Raw genomic sequence first — 25,011 nt, 5'->3', positions numbered from 1 at the left:
TCAAAGGATTTTAGGTCATTTTTAGGTTTCCCTGAATTTAAGGAATGTGCGCCCCCTTATAAAGCCGCAGCAGGAAGGAGGGCGGTCTGGAGTCTTTAGAATACAATACAGCCCGAGTAAACGCTGAGGTTAAGTGCCCTCAAAGGGAAGTCAGAAGATTCCAAGTAAATGTTGAAATTCAGATACGGAGAGAGGAAGCTCTGGGCGCTCGCGGGCTGGGGGAAAGCCCTGGGGTGAGCTCTGCACGGCTCGGCCAGGTGTGGCCACGCCCCCACTTCGGGCGGCTGGTAGGAGTGAATCACGAATGGGAAATCTGCGGCAGGGAGGAGGAAAGGGCCGAGCCGCCGGCCGGGTTAACACAGACTGAGCGTGCTGCCGTGACACTCGGCCCTCCAGTGTTGCGGAGAGGCAGGGCAGCGCGGCACCTGTCCGCGCCGGGAGTCGGGACACGGGCGCCGGCCGCCGGAGGAGAGGGGCACCGCCGCGGTGCGCGCCAGCCCTCCGCCGGGAGGGGACGCGGAGCACATGCGGACTGTGTAGGCATGAGCGACACTTATCTCAGATGTTGGATATTTGCTTGGAAAAACGTGTGGGTACGACCTTGGTAAGGAACTTGATCTTGTTTTTCATTCTGAAATTGATCTGAAAACTTTTTTTTTTTTTTTTTCTCTTGGCTAACGTAGTCGTAGTAGAAACCAGAAGGGCTTCTGCTTTAGGGCGCTTAGTACTGTCAAACATTTGTAAGACTTTTTCCTTATGAATCATTAACCCTTTCAGTTCTAGGCATAATTGTCAGTTCATTGAAATTTCGGTAGTGGCTCCCGCCCACACCCGTCCAACAAAGTAACTATTCCGCGTTGGCTTAAGTTTAAATTTTGGTTTTAACACTTATTTGGCATCGTGACTGTACATGTTGCAACTACGTAGAAATAAGCACGTTTGTTTAAATCGTGGCTGAGGGAAAGACAACTTCGCATCCGACTTTTTTTTTTTTTTTTTTAAAGAGCATCATATTTAGGGAAGAAATAAAAGAATGGAAAAGCCACCCTGAAGGACTTGGACAGTGTTATGTTTACATTCTAACAAGGACATGTTCTTACATGGAAATGATACCCACGTTCCTACTTCTTCCCCAACCCGTCTGTATGCGAAAACACTGCAGACGTTGTTTACCTTTTTTTTCTCTCTCTCTCTTTGGAAAGCACTTTTCCTGCGTGTGAGGGGGGATTTGCGGGAATACCCTTATCAGTTTATGAGTGGAAGCAGAGCTTGTCTTCTGAGCCTTCTGTATTTGTTATAACTTTAGTTACAGTAAACTGTAGCCCATCAGTGACTTCTGGGAATTCGTACACTTTCAGATTTAAATGGAAAGTGCTATTTGTAGCTGAGGGCTCCTAAAGGAATTCTCTCCAGGGAATTCTATTGAACAGTTTTATGTTTTGTTTTTACTTTTTCAATTTGGCGTCAGATGCCCACAGTCAAAAGAAACTGCGGGGAGTTGCCCCCCCCTTCCGCCCCCATCTTTCCTTCTCTTTTCCTATGGTCCAAATGATCTCGGAAAAGCTGCAGCTCAGTGATGCTGGCAGGATGCAGCCCTTTTCAGCCTTCCCTGTGAGAGGATGAAAGAGATCGCGCTGCAGAGGGGGGGGAGCGAGTTGTTTTGAAAGTTGTTTTGAGTTGGGAGCTGGTGGGAAAGTTCAGTCTTCCCCATTTGGAAAAGGCAGGCTGGGTTCCGCTCCTGCACCACACGCGCTTTCCATTTTTAGCTTCATTCAGAGGCAGACAGAGCTCCTTCCTCTTCCTCTCCTTGTTTGTGACACTTTTCTGAGGCAGCTTTTCCACAGCGCTGAGGGTCTGGCGGCCATGACCCCAGGCGTCCTGGGACAGAGGACTAGGCGCCCCCATCGTTTTTCTGCCGTGAGAGGTAAAGCCAGGGATTGTTTGGAGGTGGTTCTTTTCTTTTCCTTTTTTCTTTTTTTCTTTTTTTCACTTTGTCCCCCAATGTGGTTGCCACACTTTTTTTTTTTTTTTTTTTTTTTTTTGACTAAGGATAGCATTTAAAAACCTTGCTTCTCCAAGGCAATCTTTCTACGGCTTTCTGGCTCTTACTCAACTGTACCAAGCACTCTGCATCTGCTTTTAAAGTCTTCAGACGACTGTATTAGTCATAGCCTCTCTCGGAGGAGCCACAGGACAATGGGGATTAAAGGCCTTTCCTTTCTCTTCCAGGCTGCCCCTAAGTGTAACTCCAGTGCTGTGAAGGTTCCAGGGTTGGCAGAGGGGACTGAGGGGACCATGAAAATGGACATGGAGGACGCGGACATGACTCTGTGGACAGAGGCTGAGTTTGAGGAGAAGTGTACATACATTGTGAACGACCACCCCTGGGATTCTGGCACCGAAGGAGGCGCTTCGGTTCAGGCAGAGGCATCCTTACCGAGGAATCTGCTTTTCAGATATGCCACAAACAGCAAAGAGGTAAGCCTCTGGTTTCTTGCTGAAGAAGATTGGCACCTGACGCCAAATCTCCCTACTTGCCCTTGAGGCCTCGTATGTCTGTGAGAATCTGTAAGTATCAGTAAATAACTGATCACTTAATTCACTTCTTTCATTGCTTTCTCTTACCCTAAGTCCATCCCTTCTTATTTCTCCAGCTCTCGACTGTTCCATACGAATTAGTAAACTGAAATCTTTTGGCAAGTTGACATGTCTTGGAAAAGCCGAATTGCAGCATGGGGTGGGTGAAATTGTCAGCAGCTTTGAGAAAGTTTTCTGGCTATTCTGGCCCTCGTCCCCCAGTATACTAGCTTTTGAGGGAGAGAAACTTTTTCTTAGAAAAAATGTTTGACATGTTTCTTTTGTCTCTTTTTGGTCATGAGATGGCTTTATTTATTTACTTTTTTAACGAGCCAGCTTTATTAGCTGGGTTTCTAAAATTGTTCTCAAAACCTTGACGTGTTTATGAACTGAAGTGATGGTATAAACCGAGAAGAGTTTCATGTAAAAGTGCCCTCTGTCCGGATGACATCAGAGCTAACCCCTGTTTATCTGTGGCAGCTCCTTTGCTCTGACCGGGCTGGCAGGCCAATTTCTTCTTGGCCTCTGAAGTGGGTACACCCTTTGTTGTTTCAAAGGGGCTGAAAACCCAAACTTGGAATGAGCAAAGGATTTGTGTTTACCCTTTTCTATAATGATTGTAGCTAGGCGTAATGTTTGGCTGTGAAATAACTTGCAGAACCACCTCTTGTTTTGAGAATTCAGCTACTGCAGCTGCTTTCATTGGTCTACTGCCTGCCGGGCTGAGCTGGAGGAATCCTCCCCTCCACAGCTCTGCCATCACAACCATTCCCACAGGTCACTGTCCGTCCTATCACTGCCTTCAGAAAGTCGCAAAAAGGGGGTCATTTGCTGTAGGAGCCTAGAATTCTATACTGGGACTATTCATTACAACCATGTCAAATCACTTTCCTCCTTCCCTAAGGAACAGCATTTGAAGGAGTTGAGAGCCGGTTTGGGAAATACTTTGTCTCTTTCCTGTTTGTGTATCTGAGTTCAGTGTTTTTGGTGAGGGGGTGACACAGCTGTCTAAAATTAAATAGAGCAACTCTGCTTTGGGTTTCATTAAAGCTCAACTTTTTTTTTTTTCTTTTTTTCTTTTTTCCTGCTGGGAGAGAGGAGGCTGATTTCATAAAAAGCAAAATTTAAATTGTATTTTTATGTGAACATTACCAAAAATTTCACGCCAGAGATCGGCCTTAATTACACCTCTTTCTGAAAGTAATGCCCTTCTCTATAGAAGGTCTCTTAATATGTGGCCCATGGAATCAGTGTAGGATTTGTTTGGGTATTTAAGGTTTGGCTGTGGCTTTATAAGGTGTAGCATTTTTTCCCATATCAAATTTGACCAAATATTGATCTGTTCCCAGGTTTCAATTGTGCTGTGTTGCCCCATCCAGCCCCTTGGGATTGAAATCAAGACCTCCATTCTGTGGGTCAGCCTTGCCTTTTAAGTTCTGTAGTGTTTTTACCCTCAGTTCAGCTCTTAGCTTAAGTTTTTCAATTTTCATCATTCTATGTAAAATCATAGCTAAATAGAATAATGCCCTTAGTCCAAGGTTCAGAAAGATAGTCACTTACTTAAGGTATATACTTAGAGCCAGAGCCAGGACTTGGAGCAAAGTTCTTCAGACTTCCCCAACCAATGCTACTTGATTGTGCTACACTGGCCCCTCTTGGTGTCACTGTGGTTTTATTTATCGTCTTAACATAACTTCAGGACGATCATTTATTAAGCTTGTTTGGTGTTTTTTTCTCTGAATGTGTAACTCCCTATTTCATGTATTCCGCACCCAAAAAGCATACAGTGCCTGTATTCCTAAGGAGGGTCCTTCAAAACGAACCTAATAAGAGATCAGGTTTCTCTTATTCTATTTTCCCCTAGAAATGCTTGAAGAGAGCGGTATATCTGTAGTCCCTCATCATAAGAGCAACCAGGAAACCAACTTAAATGTAATACTGTCTTAAGCTCTCTCTGGAATGTGTACCTGTTATTCTGTTTCTCCCTCCTTCCTTTTTGCACTTTGGGGAAGGAGAGGTCCCTCCAGGTGGTGAAAGAGAACCGTGGGATTGAGCCATTGAGAATATGAGAGCTGCACACCAGTTCTAGAACAGAAATCTTCAGGATGGGTGAAATGTTTACATGATCATTATTCAGTTAGTTCTTTCAGTCCCACAAGCCGTGGAAAGAGGAAAAAAGCCTTTGTACGTGTAGTTTTCCTCTGACTGATTTATCTTGCCCTTCTTTAAATGTTTTCATTTAAGTAGCAGAAGATGTTACATTATGTACTGATGTGCTGACATCCTGGGGATTTTTTTTTTTAGCAAAGACCATTTTTCATTATGAATTTGTGCTATGTGTCAGCACCTTTTTTCTTTTTGGTTTAAAAACAAAACATACAAACCATATTTCTGGTCTTGACCCTCATTGTTAGATTTGGTTTAGAATCATTCTGCACCTTTAATGAGGCTGTTCTTACTTCCTATTTCCAGAACTCAAACCAAATATAGACATACTATTCAAAAAACTTTTAAAACTTTTTAAACTGCTGGGTTATTCTTTTAGGGGGATTTTCCCCTTGACCTCCTGAAATAATCTTCTGTGAATACTTGAATACAGAAAGATCGATTTAAACACTTCTGTTCTGGAAGCAGGAGCCTGTACTGAGGTTGCTTGTGTTGAATTCAGAGGCTCTGTGGCTCTGAGCCTGACCTCCAGAGTTGTGTGGCAGTGAAACGTCAGGCCGAAGATGGGGACTCAGTGTCCATTTTCATTGAAGTCCATTATTAAGCCATCTCTAAAAAGTATCTTGCCATAAGTGCCATTCCCTCTTCATGCTGCCTTTTATTGTGGAGACCATGTACCCAGGCATTGCCGCATTTCCTTCTATATGAAGATAATTAAGAAGGAAACTTTCCTAAAACATGGCTATCCACTCCACCCCGTTTTTTAAAAAATGGGGTGAAGTACAGGCTGAAGTCTTGATCCACTACAGAGCTCTAGTCATCTCAATGCAACTATCCTTGTATTCAAAATAGAATTTTAATCGAATGAGTCATTTTTATGGAGGGAGAGGGGAAGAGGTAGCTAGTAATTTAAATGATATTAATATAATTTGGGGTGAGGATGCTTATACCACATTTAGACCTGAATGATGTTTCTGCTTGAAACTCACTGCGATGCATGTGTATTCATATATTCTAAAGAGGGAATTTGCTTTCAAAAAAAAAAAAAAGCACATTTATTCTCCTTACTATCAGACTTTCATTCAGCACCCCCAGTCCACCTGTACTAAGTTGTGACATCTTCATTTTGTAAAATGGAAAACAAGCCCTGTTTTTTGTCTGCAAGCCTCGGACTTCAGGGTATGTTCTGTAACTGAGGCCACTGACAGGTCTGAAGGGGTCAGCCCCACACGTAACACACAGTGGGGAGGAGCAGGCAGGCGGGGAAGTGTTGAGGCCAGTGTCCTCTCGCTGGTGGGTTTATGGGAGGCACACAGCAGTCCGTGCCCAGCGGGGATGCTTTAGGACCCTGGTCAGTTCCAGTGAAGTTTCCTTCCTGAACTAGGTGAACACATTCTTAGTCTTTTTAGCTCTGGGAAATTCAAGGCACATACCAGGTTCCCCTGTATCATAGGCTAGCTCCAAGGATAGAACTTTGTTGGCTAAGATTCACATCTGGATCTTTCCAGGGCCAGAGGGAGAAGTATGACTTGGTCTCCCACTTCCCACGAAAAACTACCCTGGTTCCGATCCCCACTCCGGTTACCTGGCTGAGCACTGGAATCTTAGAATTAGAATCTTAGAGTTGCAGCTCTTATGTGCTCTTTGAATAATGTCTCAGACATGGATTTGAGGTGAAGGTGCTGATTGTGAGATAGGGTGCTGGACTGGGAACGGATAGAGATGGTATATAAGCTACACCGTTCCTTCCAACCTTGAAATTCTATGATTTTCTGTCTATTTATTCATATGTGTGAGTTTATATGTACCCAAAGCTCTGTGCATCACACAGCTTAAAATATTAGGGTTCTGTCTCACTTGCAAAGATAATCTAATATTGAGGCTCTTTTTATTTGTTTGGGACTTGAGGATTTTCACAGACCTCCCTTTCCTAACAAATTATTCTCCTGTCTGGCCCGCTGAGTTTCATTTGTAAGGTTATCGACGGCAAGAGCTACTTCCCGTGCTGTCATACAGCTTCCCCAGTGACTTGCCTATAGCTGTGCTCAAAGGTGTCAGGTGGCTTATGTCTACTGCAGATTCCTTTGTGGGAACAAAATGCTACTTGACTTCTTCTGGACCGTAAGAAAATGGTGTATGGTTCTTAGTGTAAGATTGATAGCTGAATACCACGAAGCCCATTGGTTAAAAGAATGGCAATTCAGAAGAAAAACCCTGGCCTCAATGTCATGCTGCTTGTTGGTAATCAAGCTCTGACCCCCAAGACACTGTCTGCGAGAGACTATAATTTAAAACAAGGTTGATAAACCAGTTGAGTACCTTTTTTAAAATTACTGCTTTAAAGTGGATATGTTGAAAATATCAACTGCTAATTATTGGCTCACCAACAAATGACATTATTTGTTTTTCCTGTTTGTCATTTTAATATTATGGAATAATCACTCAGATATGAATGCCAAATGATTTGCGTCATAGAAGCCAATTCCATGCATTTTTCAAATTAATTACTTTCAATAATATATCATAAACAATGAGCCTCTGAATAAGTAAGTCTACTTAAGCTTTAGGATGTATTTTTATCTCAAGACTGTTCTGAAGTACTCCTGTCCCCCAGAGCTATACTGCCAACATATACCAATAACGATGAACTGTTATTGAAAGGGCAGATAGATGTAAATGAGGCAGAGGAGGAGGATGAAATGAACATCTGCTTTTTTCAGCTCTTGCCAGAAATTCATAACGGGCCAAAAATAACACTAGCTCACCAACCTTGTTTCAACTTGTGTTAGGTATAGGAAATTTTCTTTTTTTCTGTTTTTCCAGTCTGGGTATGCTCCATTGGCTTGTATATTGAATACTAAATTTTTTTAAATTAATTCTTTAAGTCACGTACATGAGAAAGCCTAGTCTGTCACAAGCATGTAGGTATGCTTATTCCATATTCATTTAAACGGAGACAAATTATTGATGAGATTAGTGAGGTGTCAGTGTATATCATAACCAAAATCTTAGATTCCACTGCAGACATTTATTGCTTCATGTATTTGGGCCTTACCATTTCAGGTACACAATTATAAAGGAGCCACCAGGGATAATAAAAACTGGAAATAAATACGTTTTACCTCCCTTCTTGGTCCGTATCAGTAAAGTATTCAGTAAGTGGTTTGTAGGCTGTTTGGAGCAAAAAGAAAATGAAAAGAGGAAAGTGAGTGAATGAAAACCAAAACAAAATGTACTGCAAAATGTCCTAAGGGACTATTACAGAGAAGGAGTTCTTTTGAATTGCTTCCTGATTCCTGGTTGGTGACTTTTTTTTTCAAACCCACCCCCCCAAAGAAATTTACGATCAAGGAGGAACTGGTATAGTTAACATGTTTCTTTAGCAAGGCCCTACAAAGTCAAAATGTGTGATCCATCCAAGTCTGAGAAGGTCATTTCCTCAGATCTTAGAACCCACAGCTCTCCTCGGTATAAATTCCACTTCAAAGGAAGACTTTTGACCACTGTTGAGCAGAAGATGCTAGAGAAGAACAAAGTTACTTGAAAGAATTCCCTTCTATTAAAGAGAACTTACAAGTTATAAGAAGAAAAAAAAAAAAACCCTCATCTGGAATGAAAAAATTATAATATGTTTTGTTTCTGGTTCCTTAGGCCTTTGTGGAACAACCAAAGAACATTATTTTGGTTTCTGAGGTTAAAACTATTTTATTCCCCTTAAGCACACTGTGTTTATGGCTTGAGGGAGAAGAAGAAATAGGAAACTAGGAGCGGGCTGAAGTGGTCTAACCTTGACTGTCTGATTCTGCAGTATCTGAAACTCGTTCTAAAATGGAATGGTTACCCTCTCCGTTCTCGCATAAAAAGTATTAATTAAAGTAAAATAGAGGACCCTCAGTCACCAGAGAATTAGACTGTTTTATACTTGGTTATGTATTTGCTTATGATCTGCGAGTTTAAAAGATGGTCTTCCCCAAAAGTCAAGCTCGTTGTTAATTATGTAGGCACCATTAATGTCTGCTCTCCATAGTACAATTTCATCATTGTTGGTTATATTACCATTTGACAATTCAGTTCATTGAAATGAAAAGATCAATGAATATTTTACAGTTGAACTCATTGTTTCATATGTTTTACCCCCTTTAGGTTATTGGAGTGGTGAGTAAAGAATACATACCAAAGGGGACACGTTTTGGACCTCTAATAGGTGAAATCTACACCAATGATACAGTTCCCAAGAACGCCAACAGGAAATATTTTTGGCGGGTAAGTAGGGAAATTTTTCCAGACTCATTAAGTATTAGGGGAAAAAATGAAACTAAAATTGCTGGGTCACTTCCTTTTTCAACGTGTCCTGGGGCTCCCCACAAGTATTCAGGGTCCCCATGGACGTAGGGAATTCTGAGCAATCGTGATGAACCTGGTTAAATGTTTGGCCTGGGAAACACAGCCTGTAAGGTGGTTAGGGATGGAGAGATGGTCTATATGTGAATTTTAATTTTTGCAATTCATAAGAGCTTTGTGATGAAAGGAAACAGTTTGCTGCTTGCTTCAAGGGTAAGTTCATTTGCATTTCTGTGCAAGGAAGTAGTAATGAGTCACCAAGCCTTAGATTTCACCCCTTGTTGATTTCTTGCTGACTTAACTTTAATCGAATGGACAAGTAATCATAAATGAATTACCTCGAAAATAAATGCCTTTAAGGAAGGATGGGTAGAAGATGGTACTAGGGGAATGAAGATGGACCACAAGACTCGTCCTGTTTCAATGCACCTGTACCATGAAACTATTGGGTTTGACAGTACGTAAGTTACTCCCATAGCGTAAGGGAAATGCTTATAATCATTCGGGATGATAAACTTTCCTTTAACATCCAAAGAGTCTGGCCAATACAATTTCCTTTGGAATATCACAGTTAGAAGGGATCTCACAGGACTTCCGTGGTGGCGCAGTGGTTAAGAATCCGCCTGCCAATGCAGGAGACACGGGTTCGAGCCCTGATCCGGGAAGATCCCACATGCCGCGGAGCAACTAAGCCTGTGCACCACAAGTACTGAGCCTGCGCTCTATAGAGCCCGTGTGCCACAACTACTGAAGCCCATGCACCTAGAGCCCGTGCTCCGCAACAAAGAGAAGCCACTGCAATGAGAATCCCGCACACCACAACGAAGAGTAGCCCCCGCTCGCCGCAACTAGAGAAAGCGCACGCAGCAAGGAAGACCCAACACAGCCAAAAATAAAAAATTAATTAATTAATTAATTTTAAAAATAAAAAAGGACCTCACAGGTGAACTAATTAGATGGAATCTTTGAGTAAAAGACCCTGGATTAGGATGAACAGAGAAAAAATTGGACTGCTTTCCATTTTCCCATAGATCTCTCTGGGATACTTGGTTTCCTCGATTAGAAAATAAAGCTACGTTTACTAAATTTAAAAGCAATTTTTTACATACATACTTGCATAAAATGTACATGATTACTGGGAAACTGTTACTAAAATTCTTTTAAGAAACAGCTGCATGGTAGCAACAAAAATTGTATTATACTTACTCTGGCCAGATTTACCTAGAATGCTTATATCATTTGGACAAGTATATTTATAAAAGACTTCTATTTGGGGATCACTCAGAAGCTGTTCCTAAGAAACAAGCTTTTTGTTTTTAATCTGGGAAGTTTTGTGTTTTAAGAAATGTATTTTACTATTTTCCAAACAAAAGAGATCACTGAGAATTTTTCACTTTGAGTTCTGTGCTCACAATTTTTATTTAATAATTAGTCATGCTTAAAATATATTTAATAGCTGACTAATAATGGGCAAAATGTAAGCGAGTTCATTTTTCCCTTTACTGCCAATAAGGTCTTCTCAGAAGTGAGCCATAGACACATGTAACTCTTGGAGTTGAAGGTCGGAATTAAGAAAATCCAGCATAAGTCTCGTTAATTCATGATCCTTTTGAAAAAAATGACAAGAAATATTTAAGAACCTCCTATCTCTGTCCCAGTTCCCTGGTTCATTGAAGATTCACTCTAAGTAGCTGAAATGCTTTCCTTGGGAGGATTTATTGAAATCGGTCCTTCACATGCAAAGGATATTGTAGGAGATAACTTCCCACATGTTGCTAAAAGCATCCTGATTTTGCTGGCAGGAATATGAACATCTGTTGTGAGGAAAGAAAAAGTTTCATGCAAATTACACAGTCAAAGAAGAGAAGGGATGTTCAAGTTGAGAAACCAGTGACATTTCTTGTAACTGTGCTATGAGTCAGCACGTTTTTAATCTTCTTGATAATATATGGAAATGTAGTGAGGGTGATAGGGAGCAGTGTTCATCTGACGTATCATTATTTTATTTTCTTGTGGGTGTGGGTGCGTGTGTGTGTGTGTGTAAGACTTCATGGCATCGACATTTCTGTTTTTAAATGAGGATACAGTAAATTGTAGTCCGTGGAAGGCTGACTGGAATCAACATACCCGTAGCTTTAGAAAGCAGTTTCCGCCCAGCGAAGAGTGCAAGAGCGATGGAACCCCGTGTTCCTGGAAGTTTGCACATCAGAGTAAACAAACTTGAAAACCCCTCTTGATAGCAGAATTCACCCGGCCTTGTTCCATTTTCTCTTAACAAAACACACCGCAAAAGCTCTCACAAGCTGCTTTGATGAAGCCACATGTATTTCCCCCTTCACAATTTACAGGAAGTTACTCTTAAAAGAAAGTGATTCTGGTGTTTACTGCCCGTGTTAAAGGGACAGAGTTCCTTTTTGTCTGATAACATTTGAGCGAAATACAGAAACACTTTAGAGACTAACATAGCATGTGACTAAGAACAAAGCAATAACCTGCTGTCCGGTTAGAGCAAAACTTCTGCTATGAACCAGGCCCATATGACTTGGAACCTCTAAGTTGCAGGTAACCAGGTATTTCTTATATATATGTAAGGATCTCTTAAGTCTGAAGACGAGTTGGGCACATCTTAAAAAGAGGGAAAGAGAGATACTTTCTGTGGAAGGGTAAGGCGTTTGTTTATAAAGTTGTTTATAAAGTTTCAGTAAGAATGTATACTTTAATTTTTCCTATTCTTACCTCTCTCTACCTTTTTACCGAGTGGCCTGAGGGTATCTGTTAACCAAAAGCAGTATTACTCTAGGGCAGACTTTGAATTCTTCATTTTGCATTGCCTTTAAAGAACAATATGGTTTCTTTCTGTTCTTTTACCAAAAACACGAACCCTGTGGTTCTGTGAGTGGTGTTTTAGCCCAACCTCCTCACGGATAAGAGGGTTCCCTCTCCCCTCCTCTGCCTTGGAAGAAAAGTGCAAGGCCGAACACGTTTATCAAGAGGAAAAGTGACTTCTCAGTAGACTGTCTGATGCTGGCTTCTGTCCCAGTGTTCACTTTGTTATGGCAGGTGAAGTTCACCTTGGCCTCACCCAGCATTTCCACAAAAAGGCAAGCTTCCAAGTATTCATATGAACAAGTGTTACTGCTGGACTTGGAGGCTTGGGGGTGGAGGATGTTTGCATAGTTTAAGCCTTGGGCGGGGGTGTAGGAAACGGCAAGTACAGAGGCCATAGAAAAAGTTGAGAGACTCGGTTTGACGTACTCAGTCGGGTTGGTCTAATACCCAGTGACTCAAAGCATTAAAAGTCTGCGTGATCGCAACTCAAGTTAGTGGCATCGCCTGTGTGCCATTCACTGTGGTAGCAGAAACAGTACTCGCTGGTTGTTTACTCCTTCTGAGGCAGCTCCTTAAATGAAATCTTGTGTTTCACTCTTCTGTTACTTTTCCTGTTAGTTTTCCCCAGAAGTGAAAAGACACTAAAACTGAAATGGAAAAGGTAACTGACAAAGTGTGCCTTCCCTGTTTCTGCCCTTATTTCTGCTGATTCAAGACAACTCCGGCTAAACTGATTTCCTTTTCTAACCAGGCAATAAGGGACCAGAAATCAAACCCGGTATTTGCTGGGTTTATTCTCAGAGGTGCCAGGGAAGCTTTTCGTTGCTTTGGGGCTTTCTTTTCCATGTCCGTCTTCTCTTTTGGGCAGATCTATTCCCGAGGGGAGCTTCACCACTTCATCGATGGCTTTAATGAGGAGAAGAGCAACTGGCTGCGCTACGTGAACCCAGCACACTCTGCCCGGGAGCAGAACCTGGCCGCCTGTCAGAACGGCATGAACATCTACTTCTACACCATTAAGCCCATCCCCGCCAACCAGGAGCTTCTTGTGTGGTATTGCCGGGACTTTGCGGAAAGGCTTCACTACCCTTATCCTGGAGAGCTGACAATGATGAATCTCAGTAAGTGGATTACAGAACAAAAAAATTAGAAATGCCAGTAATGTCAGTTCTGCCCCTTTGCGCTAATAACATGTTGTTTAATTACATGGCTTCATCTGATGGTCCAAGTAGGTGGCTTAAACTAGGGACTGGGAACAGGAAAACAGCTTTTTTTAGTCTCTATTCCCTGTAATGAAACTTGATCATTTAAAAAATACTAAGAGCTACTTTGAATGTTCAGAAAGTTACAGGAAGAAATATATGTTCAATGCTAATCTATCCAAAAGGGGGCAGGTAGGATTATAGTATAATAGAGATTGGTTCTGACATGCCAAGGATGCAAGGTATAGTTCCTTGTTTGTGGTAATTTGTCAGTGCTTAACATGTACATTGAAATATTGTAGAGATGCACATTTGGTTAGCAAGTTATGGTCTGATGTGAAACGTAAAAGGTTGTTTCTAGAAAAACTCGGAGCTATAATTTTTCAAATCTATTTGAATATGGATAACCCTAAAGATTTTATATCTTAGCTTCCTTCCTAATGGTAAAAACCTAATTATCTGATCTCCTGATGAGTATTACAGTAACCACCTATCACTTTATCTTAACAAATTCTCAGTTCCTTAGGTTTGCAAGCTTTTTCTTTTTTATTTGCTTAAAGTTGGCTATCATGACCTCTCTGCAAAACCCTACTTCATTTTAGTCATTCTCAAGTGATCTCTATGAATGATTTAAGATTTACCATAAAATTCCAACCTGTTGTAACTACGGTTGTATATTCTCAGACTGCTAAGTTTTAAAGCAGTTTTTTAAATCAGCTCCTTCTGGTTTAAAAGTTTTGGCCTCTAAATTCTGAAATTTTTGTAACCTTTTGTTTTGATCTCATTTCCAACCTAAGGAGAAGTTGCAAGAACAGTACAAAGAATTCCCAGAGACCCTTTACCCAGATTCATCAATCGTCCATATGCTGTCCCACTTGCTTTATCTGGAGGCTAAATTGTTTTAGTTCACACTTTGTCCTTTGAGATGAATGTTAATATTAACATAAATTAGAATTTGACTTAAACTTTAGGACCAATTATTTATCCTAGTCAGGTATAATCCAATTCTATAGCTATTTGGTGCTCATCCCACACTGTCTCGTTTACTTTTGCTCTCCCTGTGATCCCAAGACTATATTTGCAGTTTTCTGAAAAGCTGGGGCTATAAAAGCTTAAGGACCTCCACCATAAGATCATCTTTAAATTTGTGTTTGTGGCCCTTACATACACACATATAGTGCACCTTGAGCTTCAGGAAGAAGTCTTAGAATAGTTGGAAACAAATTGGCTTTCAGCTTGAGCATGGTGGGTATAATCAGGTCCTGGCCAATGGTGGCGGTTCTTTTCCCTTATCTCTCTTTAGCGCTTCCAAGAGTCTCCATCATGTCACTAGTGCCAAGCATCCCAGGAGCCCTTCAGCTGTTTTACCACCTGTAGGTGCCAGGCCCAGTGGTAAAAGGCAACTTATATTCTGGCAGGACATCTCCCAGGAAGATGTGCTGCTTCCTCCTGACTTTCTCAGCATAGCCGGTCACTTCCTCTTGAGGGTCTCCTCCCATTCCTTGAGCTTCATCATTCACGGATTGAGAAAAAGACTTTGATTTTTTTTTTTTTTTTTTTTTTTTGAACAGTAACTCCATTTGAGATGACCCACCCTGGTGACTTTGCTCCAACCACAAAGAAGTTTTTTCACATACATCCCTTACCTCCTGCCAGTCAAAGAAAGATCTTAAAAGGCCTTGCATTTATTCAAATGCTTATTCTTTGTGTTCAGAAGCAACTGTCACGTATACTATGAAATGACACCTTTGTTCCCTCAAATATCCCTTTCTGTTTACGCAGAATTTTTTCTAAATGGTGGTTTAACATTTTCAGGTACCCATTCATTGTCCAGTATTCGTAGTAAAGAATGAGAGTTAACAATAGGCAGTCACAATAAGCCAAGACTCCAGTTGCCTTGTGAAACCAGTTGTCTTAGGTGTGGTAACTGATGATTGAGATGCTGATCAGGAAAATTTCCACTGTTTCATCAGGCCTAATAGGTAGATTGTGTCTTCACATGAGTTGTGTTGGGTTCCATGCTTCAAGCACAATGGAGGTTGTGTCAGAATCTCCGTGAGGGCTTTAAAATGGCAGTGATAGTTCAACTGGTAGAGTTTTGAGGAGAAGAGATTTGAAGAAAACTGAGGTAAAGAAAAATAAGTAGCCAGAAATCATAAATAGGCATTTTTTAAAAACCGAAGAAGAGGAATAGGAACTATCAGGTTTAACTCTTACCCCTCCCAAGTTTTTTTGGTAGTTTTTTTCAATCTATCTAACTAACCCATCTAGAAAACAGTTGACCAAATTATAGACTTCTAAATGTTAATCTGCTTTCTCAGTTTCAGTTGAAAACAGACTTTGTTTTGCCTACTGCAGAACTTCTAGGTTCTTTCTTGTAGTCTTGGGGGTTCTTATTATAGATCGAAAATGTGAGTCGGCATAATTAAGCCATTCAGAGCCTTCAGAAGCAGTTCACTCTTGAAATGACTCCGTCCGCCTACAGCCATTTAAGATTTTAAGAACAAAAACAGATCTTGATTTTCTTTTTCATGTTAACTCAAGCTGCTGCTGAGTGGGAGAGTCAGAAATGACACCAGCTCCACTGATTACTCAGCTGCTGAAGGATGGTTTTTTTAAATGTACCTTTTCACATAGACTCCATGATCACCACCTTAGAACACCTGAGGGGGGCTGACGTTGCCCTCCGGATATTGTTTTGTAATAAGAAATAAATGTATTTTTATGAAGGCATAAGAGATATCGAACATATATCATGGATTTACTATATGCTAGGCACACTGTGCTCAGTATTTTGCACAGAAAATTATAAATTCCGACTTTCTGGTTTGTTGGCCCAATCGTTAGCTTTTTTTTTTAAGTTTTTTTTTTTAATTAATTAATTAATTGATTAATTTTTATTTTGGCTGCACCGGGTGTTAGTTGCGGCATGCGGACTCTTAGTTGTGGCATGCAGACTCTTAGTTGCGGCATGCATGAGGGATCTAGTTTCCCGACCAGGGATCGAACCCGGGCCCTCTGCATTGGGAGGGCGGAGTCTTTCCCGCTGGACCACCAGGGAAGTCCCCAGTCGTTAGCTTTGTGGTAGTTCAATAATCGGATTATGGAGGTGCTCAGTAAGAACACCAGACTAAATAAATAGTAGGGACAGTGCTACGGACGGACTTAAACTTTTTGCTTATGGCTTTAATTTATTGGATTTTAGAACCAAGACAGTGTTGAAGCCAGTGAAGAAAGTTAGGAGACTTAGATGTAATTTGCCACATAAAAATGGCAGAAAGTTATGATGGTGAAGTTTCTGTATTTTCATTTCTTTTAGGGTGACATCTTTCGGTGGATGCCTCCAAATCATTGTTTTTCACCTCAAAATTCCCTCCTGTGGGTGTGAGATGCCTTGCCTATCGGCTTTCCAACTTAGTTGTCTCTCTTCCTTTACCATTTCAGCTTTAAAAAACAAAAGTGACAATTTGAACTTCCTGCCTGCTGAGCCTCACTGAAAGACTGATATTGGCCTGATAAGGGGCTATTTATTTTGGTTTAGTGGCTTCAGAAATCCCTCTCCCTCAACAAGCTTTCCATCACTGCCCCCATCAGCATCTTCCCTGATAGTGTCTGGGCTGTGTTTATTCTGGGGCTGCTGGCTCACCCAGGAGTAACTGATAACAGCCAGCAGAGATAACATTCTCTGAGGGGCTCTCAAACTGGAATCGAATCCCTCAAGCTTGTCAGTCTAGAGAATGGATTTGAAGAATTCAGACTCTGGAGTTCCACAGAGTTCATTTCTAGACCTATCAGGTATCAAGCCTGGAGTTCCTCGTCCGTTAAATCGAACAGGGACTTTTTTAAAGACAGTGAATGATACTTTTACAGAGGCTTCAGCCCAGTCCCCCAAGCCTGTCCTCTTCTGAGGCTAAGGCCACGAGGTCCCTGCCTCTCCTGGCATCTACACACACCGACAGCTGATGCCTATGCCTACGGCAGGTGTGCAGGCTGGAGGGGTTGCCCTCCAACAACCAGAGCTCCGACTAAGCAGCATGTATTTTACTTGTGGTTTCCAGGGAAGGCTGAGCAGCGAGTGTTTGGTTTTCCCTGCTCTGGCTGGTGTCTTCCCGAAGGCATCGTTTGTTCTGTGTGTTTGGAGGGGCAGTGCTGGCGATGGCCTGGAGAGCCTGTCCTCTCATTGCTGCTGTTCCTAAACAGTCTGTTTACCAAGTAACAATATGCCGTCTTTTGGAATACATGCTTTCATCTTTGCTGCCTGTTTTCTTTGGTGCTCTAAGTAATTGAACTGGCTCAGGAAGTGCCAGTTGTGGTTTGGCAGTGATGCCTATGTCACGCCTTGTGATTCCAGGGGACAGCATTACTGGGAGCCTGGTTAGACCAGAGCCTCAGTGAAATTCTGGTGTTGTCAGCAAATGGAGGGGAAGGGGTGGCATCACGTTGCTAATCTGTCTGTTTGGGAGAGGCAGTTTTAACAGGGTTTTATCAAATTCGTATTAAACAAGAAGGGAGGTGAAAACTGATGACTGCTTATTACTTGAAATGAGTCTTAATCTTGCACATCTAGTTTGCAGGGTGTGCTGATTTCCTTTAGGTAAACCGTGAACATGAGAATGACTTTTATTAACCTGTGACACCCCGTCCCGGTACTTTTCCACGCCATTTTCATGGAGGCTCTCCTACTCTAGGTCGAACAGGACTGTCCTATCATGAGGTTTTTACCATTGGAAACAAAATAACACAAACGGTGCTATTCGTTTTATCGATGCCCCCAGTGACCTGGTTTTGCTGAGAAGGAACTGGAGTGGCGAGAGCCTTCTAGAATAAGTGGGCGTTGAGATGCCAGGTGTCCCTCTTGGGGCAGCTGGGGCTCAGGTCTGCTCAAGGAGAGAGCAACTTGGGCTGGGCAACGTCGCTCCGATTTTCTGTCTCCCTCTGAGTAATCACCCTTTCTTTATTTCAGCGCAAACCCAGAGCCATCCAAAGCAGCAGAGCACTGAGAAACATGAACTTTGCCCAAAGAATGTCCCGAAGAGAGAGTACAGCGTGAAAGAAATACTAAAATTGGACTCCCACCCCTCCAAAGGGAAGGACTTCTACCGCTCCAACATTTCACCCCTCACTTCGGAAAAGGACGCGGATGACTTCCGGAAAAATGGGAGCCCCGAGATGCCCTTCTACCCGCGGGTGGTGTACCCGATCCGGGCCCCTCTCCCGGAAGACTTTCTGAAAGCTTCCCTGGCCTACGGGATGGAGCGGCCGCCCTACATCGCGCACTCCCCCATCCCGTCCTCCGCGACGCCCAGCCCCTCGGCGCGCAGCAGCCCGGACCGGAGCCTGCACGGCAGCCCCGGGAACACCGTGTCGCCGCGGGCCCCCGGCTCCCAGGAGCACCGCGACCCTTACGCCTACTTGAACGCTCCGTACGCCGCCGCCGCCGCCGCCGAGGGGCTGGGCCCCTACCCCGGCTACGCGCCGCCCCCGCACCTGCCGCCCGCCTTCATCCCTTCCTACAACGCGCACTACCCCAAGTTCCTGCTGCCCCCCTACGGCATGAACTGCAACGGCCTGGGCGCCGTGGGCAACATCAACGGCCTCGGCAGCTTCGGCCTCTTCCCGAGGCTGTACCCCGTGTACGGCGGCCTCCTGGGCGGGGGCGGCCTGCCTCCCCCGATGCTGGCGCCCGCCTCGCTCCCCAGCTCGCTGCCCTCGGAGGGGGCGCGCCGCCTGCTGCAGCCCGAGCACCCCCGGGAGGTGCTGGTGCCCGCGCCGCACAGTGCCTTCTCCCTCCCCGGGGCGGCCGCCAGCCTGAAGGACAAGGCCTGCAGCCCCACCAGCGGGTCCCCGACGGCCGGCACCGCCGCCACGGCCGAGCACGTGGTGCAGCCCAAAGCTACCTCAGCGGCCGCGGCGGCCCCCGGCGGCGGCGACGAGGCCGTGAATCTCATCAAGAACAAAAGGAACATGACCGGCTACAAGACGCTCCCCTACCCCCTGAAGAAGCAGAACGGCAAGATCAAGTACGAGTGCAACGTCTGCGCCAAGACTTTCGGCCAGCTCTCAAACCTGAAGGTAGGCCTGGCGTGGGGTGCCCGATGGTGCGGGGGTCTGTCCCCGGGAGTGCACGACGCGCGTGGGTATTTAGTTGGTTTCCCGCAGGTAATAAATTGCCATTCCACAGTGTGAGACCCGGGCTGGGCATGGTCGATGCGGCTTCGCTTTTGCCTTTGCCTTTGCTGCTCTGGCTGCACCGCTTGGGACACGTTGCTTCCCCTCTCCTGAGTGTCTTCTGAATGATAAACACGTGGGGTTTGCGCTAGAACATCAGTTTCGAGTCCCTGCTTAGCCTATGACTTTTGTTCCTTTAGCTCCAACACAACAGAGTGTTCTGAAAAATCACATCGCGGTTTGATTTGTTCTAAGACTTCACCTTGATGCTTTTCTTAAGAGGTTTGCATCCTAAATGCCCGAGTCCTTGCATGGGAATGTTCGCTTTTGCAGCCAAGTGACAGCCGAGCTAACGTGTGTAGCTTCTTCCCAGGTCCACCTCAGAGTGCACAGCGGAGAACGGCCTTTCAAATGCCAGACTTGCAACAAGGGCTTCACTCAGCTCGCCCACCTGCAGAAACACTACCTGGTACACACGGGAGAGAAGCCACATGAATGCCAGGTGGGCAGTGTTTTCTGGGTAGAACTTTCGACCTTTGTAGACAGTGTCTCAGGAGTCGCCCTCCCATCATCCCATAGCCCATAGTTTTAACCAGCACAAGAATTCTGCCTTCTTTGGGCTGCTGATGAGCTGAGATGATGACACACCAGCTTCCAGTGGTTGGACAGTGGTCTGGAAGGGAAACACCACCCCATGGGCAGTGCGTTCCCATCGCTCTATTTGCCTAACACTGCTGGGAGTTTTTTCACCTCCCAGGTTGCTGGGTGTGGGTGGGCAGCGTGCCCCTCCACTCGGCAGCTCTTAACCTTCTGGTCTCCCACCTCCCTTCCCTGCCCCCTTCCCCACGCTGCAGGTTTGCCACAAGCGATTTAGCAGCACCAGCAATCTCAAGACCCACCTGCGACTCCACTCCGGAGAGAAACCTTACCAGTGCAAGGTGTGCCCCGCCAAGTTCACCCAGTTTGTGCACCTGAAACTCCACAAGCGCCTACACACCCGGGAGCGGCCCCACAAGTGTGCCCACTGCCACAAGAGCTACATCCATCTCTGCAGCCTCAAGGTCCACCTGAAGGGGTATTGTCCTGTGGCCCCAGCCACGGGGCTGCCTCTGGAGGACCTGACCAGAATCAACGAAGAAATCGAGAAGTTTGACATCAGCGACAATGCCGACCGGCTGGAGGACATGGAGGACAACGTTGACGTGACCTCTGTGGTGGAGAAGGAGATTCTGGCCGTGGTCAGAAAAGAGAAAGAAGAAACTGGCCTGAAAGTGTCTTTGCAAAGAAACATGGGGAATGGACTGCTCTCAGGATGTAGCCTCTACGAGTCAACAGACCCGTCCCTCCTGAAGTTGCCTCACAGCAACCCACTACCTCTGGGACCTGTAAAGGTCAAACAAGAAACAATCGAACCAATGGATCCTTAAGATTTGCAGAAAACAAAAGGTGTTTTGTCTTCTTAACTTATGACTTGGCGAGTCAGGGTGCCTGTAGCAAACGCTTGTACATAATTCCAGTTCTGCAAAGCTCTCCTGACGGCAGATGGTTTCCCCTCACCTCTCTGGAATTAAAGAAGGATCCCCAAAGTTACTGAAATCTCAGGGCATAAATGAGGGAAAGACAATATATATACATATTATATATACTTATTTACACCCCCATCTATATATTTGAACCTGTGTATTTTGAATATTTGTGTGGATATGTTTGCATAGCCCTCCCATTGCTAAGACTATTGCCTAGCCATAATTATTTTTTCAATGATAATCCTTCATAATTTATTATACAATTTATCATTCAAAAAGCAATAATTAAAAAAAGTTTACAGTGACTGGAAGAATTCCTTGTAATTTGAGTTAAGTGTTATATTTTTGTCTGGTGGCTCTTCTCTGTAGATAATTTCTGCACATCTGTTTTAAGTACCTAAGATTTAGTAAACAAATACATTACGTCAGCCGACCTCCCTCTATAATAATGGTTTGAAAATGAGGTTTTGGTGTTGCCAAAGTTAGACAATTGATGTGTTCATTCATAGGATTGTATCATTTGAACAGCACTGTATAACTTGGGGGTATGTGTGCAGAATTACCCAGTAATAACTTCGGTAGAAGAAATAAGAAAGAGAGAATCTTGTATGTTTCTGTAGATAGTTCAGCATTTTCCCCCCTAATCACAGATTTACCAGAAAGGCGACAAGAAGGCTTTGCTAATCTGTCTCCCTCTCCAAAAAACAGAGTCGCCCCATCCCCAAAGTCATGTGACCGTTCGGGGTGGCCACGAGACTTTGGCATCCCAATGTATTATCTGAAAATGTGAAGAAGACAAAATGCCATGTTTAAAACCACTGCAAAACATTCCCAAAGCACAGGTGGTTTTGTATGGGTGAGGTGAGGGAGCATGAGTCTGGGTGTTTTTGTTGTTGGTCTTTTTTGTTGTTATGTCAAAATTGCACAAACGTGGTGCTCTACCAGGAAGGATTTGAGTTAGATAGGCTCAGGCCACACTTTAAAAACCAAAAACCGGAAAACGGGTATTCTCGTTGTCTTAGAGTCAAAGCGGGTAATGAACATTCCTATCCCCAACACATCAATTGTATTTTTTTTCTGTACAACTCAGACTTTCCTCAGTATTTGTGTTTTTACATTTTATGGTTAATTTAATTGAAGAAGAAAGGGCATTGCAGAGTTGTTCAACAATTACCTCATTGAGTGTGTCCAGTAGTGCAGGAAGTGATGGCTTCTCTAATGATTTGCTACTCAAGAGGAGAGAGCCAGTGTGCACCAGAAAGCTGGAATGCGTCGCATTCTGTCTCCTCTTCTGCTAAACCCAAAGATGACACGTTGGCATTTGAGGTGTAGCGGAGAATGATGTATATTTATAAATCTATTTATACCACTATACCATGTGTATATATAATATATTTATAACCACTTAAATTGTGAGCCAAACCATGTGAAAGATCCTTCTTTTCCTAATGGCATAAAAAAAAAAAAAATCAAACCCTTTCTGAGACTTTGCTTAATTAGCACTCGATGACCTCACAGTCATATTGGTGAGCTTGGGCACCCCCTTGCTATTGTAAGTGACCCTAAAACCTTGGTGCAAAGGTGTGGACTGCATAACAACCAGGGAGAAAGAGACATAAGTTTTTTACTATTAAGGACAATCTAAGATGGGTTTTTGTTTGTTTGTTTTGCCACATTCTGATGATGTGGTCACACCCAAGCCCCAGAAATGAAAATCCCATCGACCACTGCAACTTTTCTCTCTCTTCCTCTCCCTCCTTCCTAAATAACTGATGTATCACTCATCAATCTGGTTTATATATTCAGTATTTTGGTCCATGGCAACTAATGTCAACCTGCAGAAGAGAACAACAAATTTAGGATAATGCAGAGAAACCTAAGAGCCTTACTGATCTGTTCCTTTAACGAAACTGACAGTTTTTTATGGTATTTTTTAATCAGTGTTTGACAAGCACAGTCCTTAATTGTAGGTAAACCAAAGCATCACATTCTGACGTTGACACCAAACACTTCCTATTCCCAATTACTCATTTGTTCTCTTTTTCCCCTTTCATGCTTTCTCATTAATGGGAATTTTTCCTGAGACCTGCACAGTGGCTTGAGACTTCTTGATTCTCTTTACCTTCTGACTTTCCCTGAGGCCTCTTACATGTGAACGTTGAGCCCACAATCAACAGTGGTTTTTTTTTTTTTTTCTCTTCTACTCAAAGTTAAAACCAACCAAAGTTATTGGCTTTTTACTTTGCTAGAACAACAAACTATCTTATGTTTACGTACTGGTTTACATTGTTATTTATGTGCAAATTGTCAAAATGTAAATTAAATATAAATGTTCATGCTTTTACCAATGCTTGTCTAGTGTCTTGAGTGAAGGGTGAGTGAGCGACACCTTAACCATACTGCAAGGGTGGCCCCAAAACAAATTCTGAACATGACACAATTTGCCTCTATCCTGCCCACATCCCCACCCTCACCCTTCATCCCCCCCCCAGAGATGATTCCCTAATTTCACCTCCTCTATCGGCGACTGCTCTAACAGGGTTGGTCTCTTGCCTCTCTCATAACTCAAAGGTTTTTCTCTTTAATTATGAGCTATAAAAGTGCCCTCTAAGGAAATCATTTCAAGCATTAGCCAGTAAGTAGGGGAAGATTTGTTTGCTTTTGTTGGACTTTTTTGTTTGTTTTACTTTGTTGATGGACGTGGGGGTGGTGGTGAGGTGAGGAAGACTTGAGATCAAGTCCAGAAATGCCGTCCTAGCCTTGATCCAGCGTGTATGTGTGTGGACCCAGCCAGCTGCTGGGTGAGGGGCTCTGGGGAGCCCTGGGAACCTGAGGAGCATTTTGCCCATTGGTGGTATCATTCTTGCTTCAGTAGCCAGCATTGAGCACCCCACGGGGAATCAGGGCTTTTGTGCTTCTGCATAGTCTTCCTGCCCTACATCCCATTGTATCTTTTTCCTTCACATCTTAACTCGGGAAGTAGATTAGCCACTTGTGCATTTAAAGCAAATTTCAAGAAAGCTGTTGTTTGACCAGCCTCTGGGCATTGTTAGTATGAAGCCCAGGGATCATGGTGGCTTGGCCATGTGGTCCCAAGGGTTTTATGTTGGGAGTGAGTCTACTTGCTCATCCATTGATGCTCCAATAACTAATCTTTCTCCAGTCACAAACAAAAAGGCACAAATTATTTTGAGTCTCACTTGGTAGATGTGAATAAGAGAGATGCCTGTAGAAAAGTGCTACTGCCCTCAATGAAACAAAAAAAAATCTAAAAGCCCTTTGCAAATGGTTTTCATGCTTCCCATTTCATCCATTACCAAGTTCATGGTACCATGCCCATGCTAACTGCATGTTAAGAAAATAATGCTCCCTACATTTAGACACTCAAAACTGCCCACTGTTTTTTTTTAATGCTGCTTCTTTATATTCACTTAAACATCTGTGTCAAGAATTTGAAATGCTGCCAACATTTAACTGTGGAGTTAAGAAAACCAGAACCCTATTGTCATAAATGGGCCAAATGGTGCTGGTTGCACTACCAAATTCTAGAGAACCATTGTGGTAATAATTTTTCAAAACAAAGCCCAAAAGGAGTCAGAGTATAACAGTTACTACCATAAATCATAGTTCTTTACTTGGCAAAGCATGCCTTTTTTTCTTGAGAGTTATCTATCTTGGGAACACTTGTGGACTTAGCTGTTTAATGAAACATTACATGAGAAGATAATATTCACTAGGAGCTCAAGTCTCCCCAGCCGACATCCACCCTGTTGAACTGAGACTTTGGGCAGCTGTTTGTAGAGCAAGGCAAAAATGAAGAAGCCACCTTTTTGAATCTTTCCTTAAACTAAAAGCCCTGTTCAGAAATGATGCATTCAATTCTTCACCAGAAGAAAACACATAGAATATACAGTTCCATGGGAGTTTATGGGCACACATCTCAAATTGTTTCTCTTGAGGGACAGGAAACCAATTTAGGACCCATAAGTTTGTATAAGTGAACTTATTTCTGTGTGTGTGTGTCTGTGTGTGTGTGAAGCCTTCTTTAAAAGAAGATAATGGGGAAAGGCCAGAGCAGAGAAATGAAAGTAATTAGAGGCACATGGTGGAGGATTTCTAATGTAAAACCAGGCCTCTGGGATAATCTGGTCTACAAAGGAAGGCTGTACCACAGAGGCTGGCAGCTAAAAACATTAATGCAT

At 43.3% G+C, this 25,011-nt stretch overlaps 1 protein-coding gene across 5 annotated transcripts; it reads left to right on the top strand.

The window, feature by feature from the left end:
• Positions 1-384: 384 nt before the first annotated feature.
• Positions 385-23,146, top strand: PRDM1 (PR/SET domain 1). Of its 5 annotated transcripts, none has more exons than XM_036872132.1 (7): positions 385-604; positions 2,230-2,478; positions 8,887-9,006; positions 12,782-13,034; positions 18,079-19,187; positions 19,657-19,785; positions 20,138-23,146. In XM_036872132.1, exons 1-7 carry the CDS (start codon positions 563-565, stop codon positions 20,708-20,710), a joined length of 2,475 nt encoding a protein of 824 aa, XP_036728027.1. In that variant the 5' UTR covers positions 385-562; the 3' UTR covers positions 20,711-23,146. The 5 variants fall into 5 exon arrangements, with proteins under 5 accessions (XP_036728027.1, XP_036728031.1, XP_036728029.1 ...); XM_036872136.1 differs by having other exon boundaries at positions 19,646-19,785; positions 20,138-20,399; XM_036872133.1 differs by lacking the exon at positions 385-604 and adding an exon at positions 1,847-1,924.
• The last annotated feature ends 1,865 nt before the right edge of the window (positions 23,147-25,011 follow it).

Source organism: Balaenoptera musculus, chromosome 12 (assembly GCF_009873245.2).
Source record: "Balaenoptera musculus isolate JJ_BM4_2016_0621 chromosome 12, mBalMus1.pri.v3, whole genome shotgun sequence".
NCBI lineage: Eukaryota > Metazoa > Chordata > Mammalia > Artiodactyla > Balaenopteridae > Balaenoptera > Balaenoptera musculus.
The sequence above is the reverse complement of the archived record's forward strand: the minus strand, read 5'-3'. Positions and strand labels throughout refer to the sequence as shown.

Coding starts and splice junctions, on each gene's coding strand:
- PRDM1 (XM_036872132.1), top strand. CDS start 563: ATGTTGGATATTTGCTTGGAAAAACGTGTGGGTACGACCTTG. Junction 9,007..12,781: donor ACAGGAAATATTTTTGGCGG/GTAAGTAGGGAA, acceptor TCTTTTGGGCAG/ATCTATTCCCGAGGGGAGCT. Junction 19,188..19,656: donor GCCAGCTCTCAAACCTGAAG/GTAGGCCTGGCG, acceptor GCTTCTTCCCAG/GTCCACCTCAGAGTGCACAG.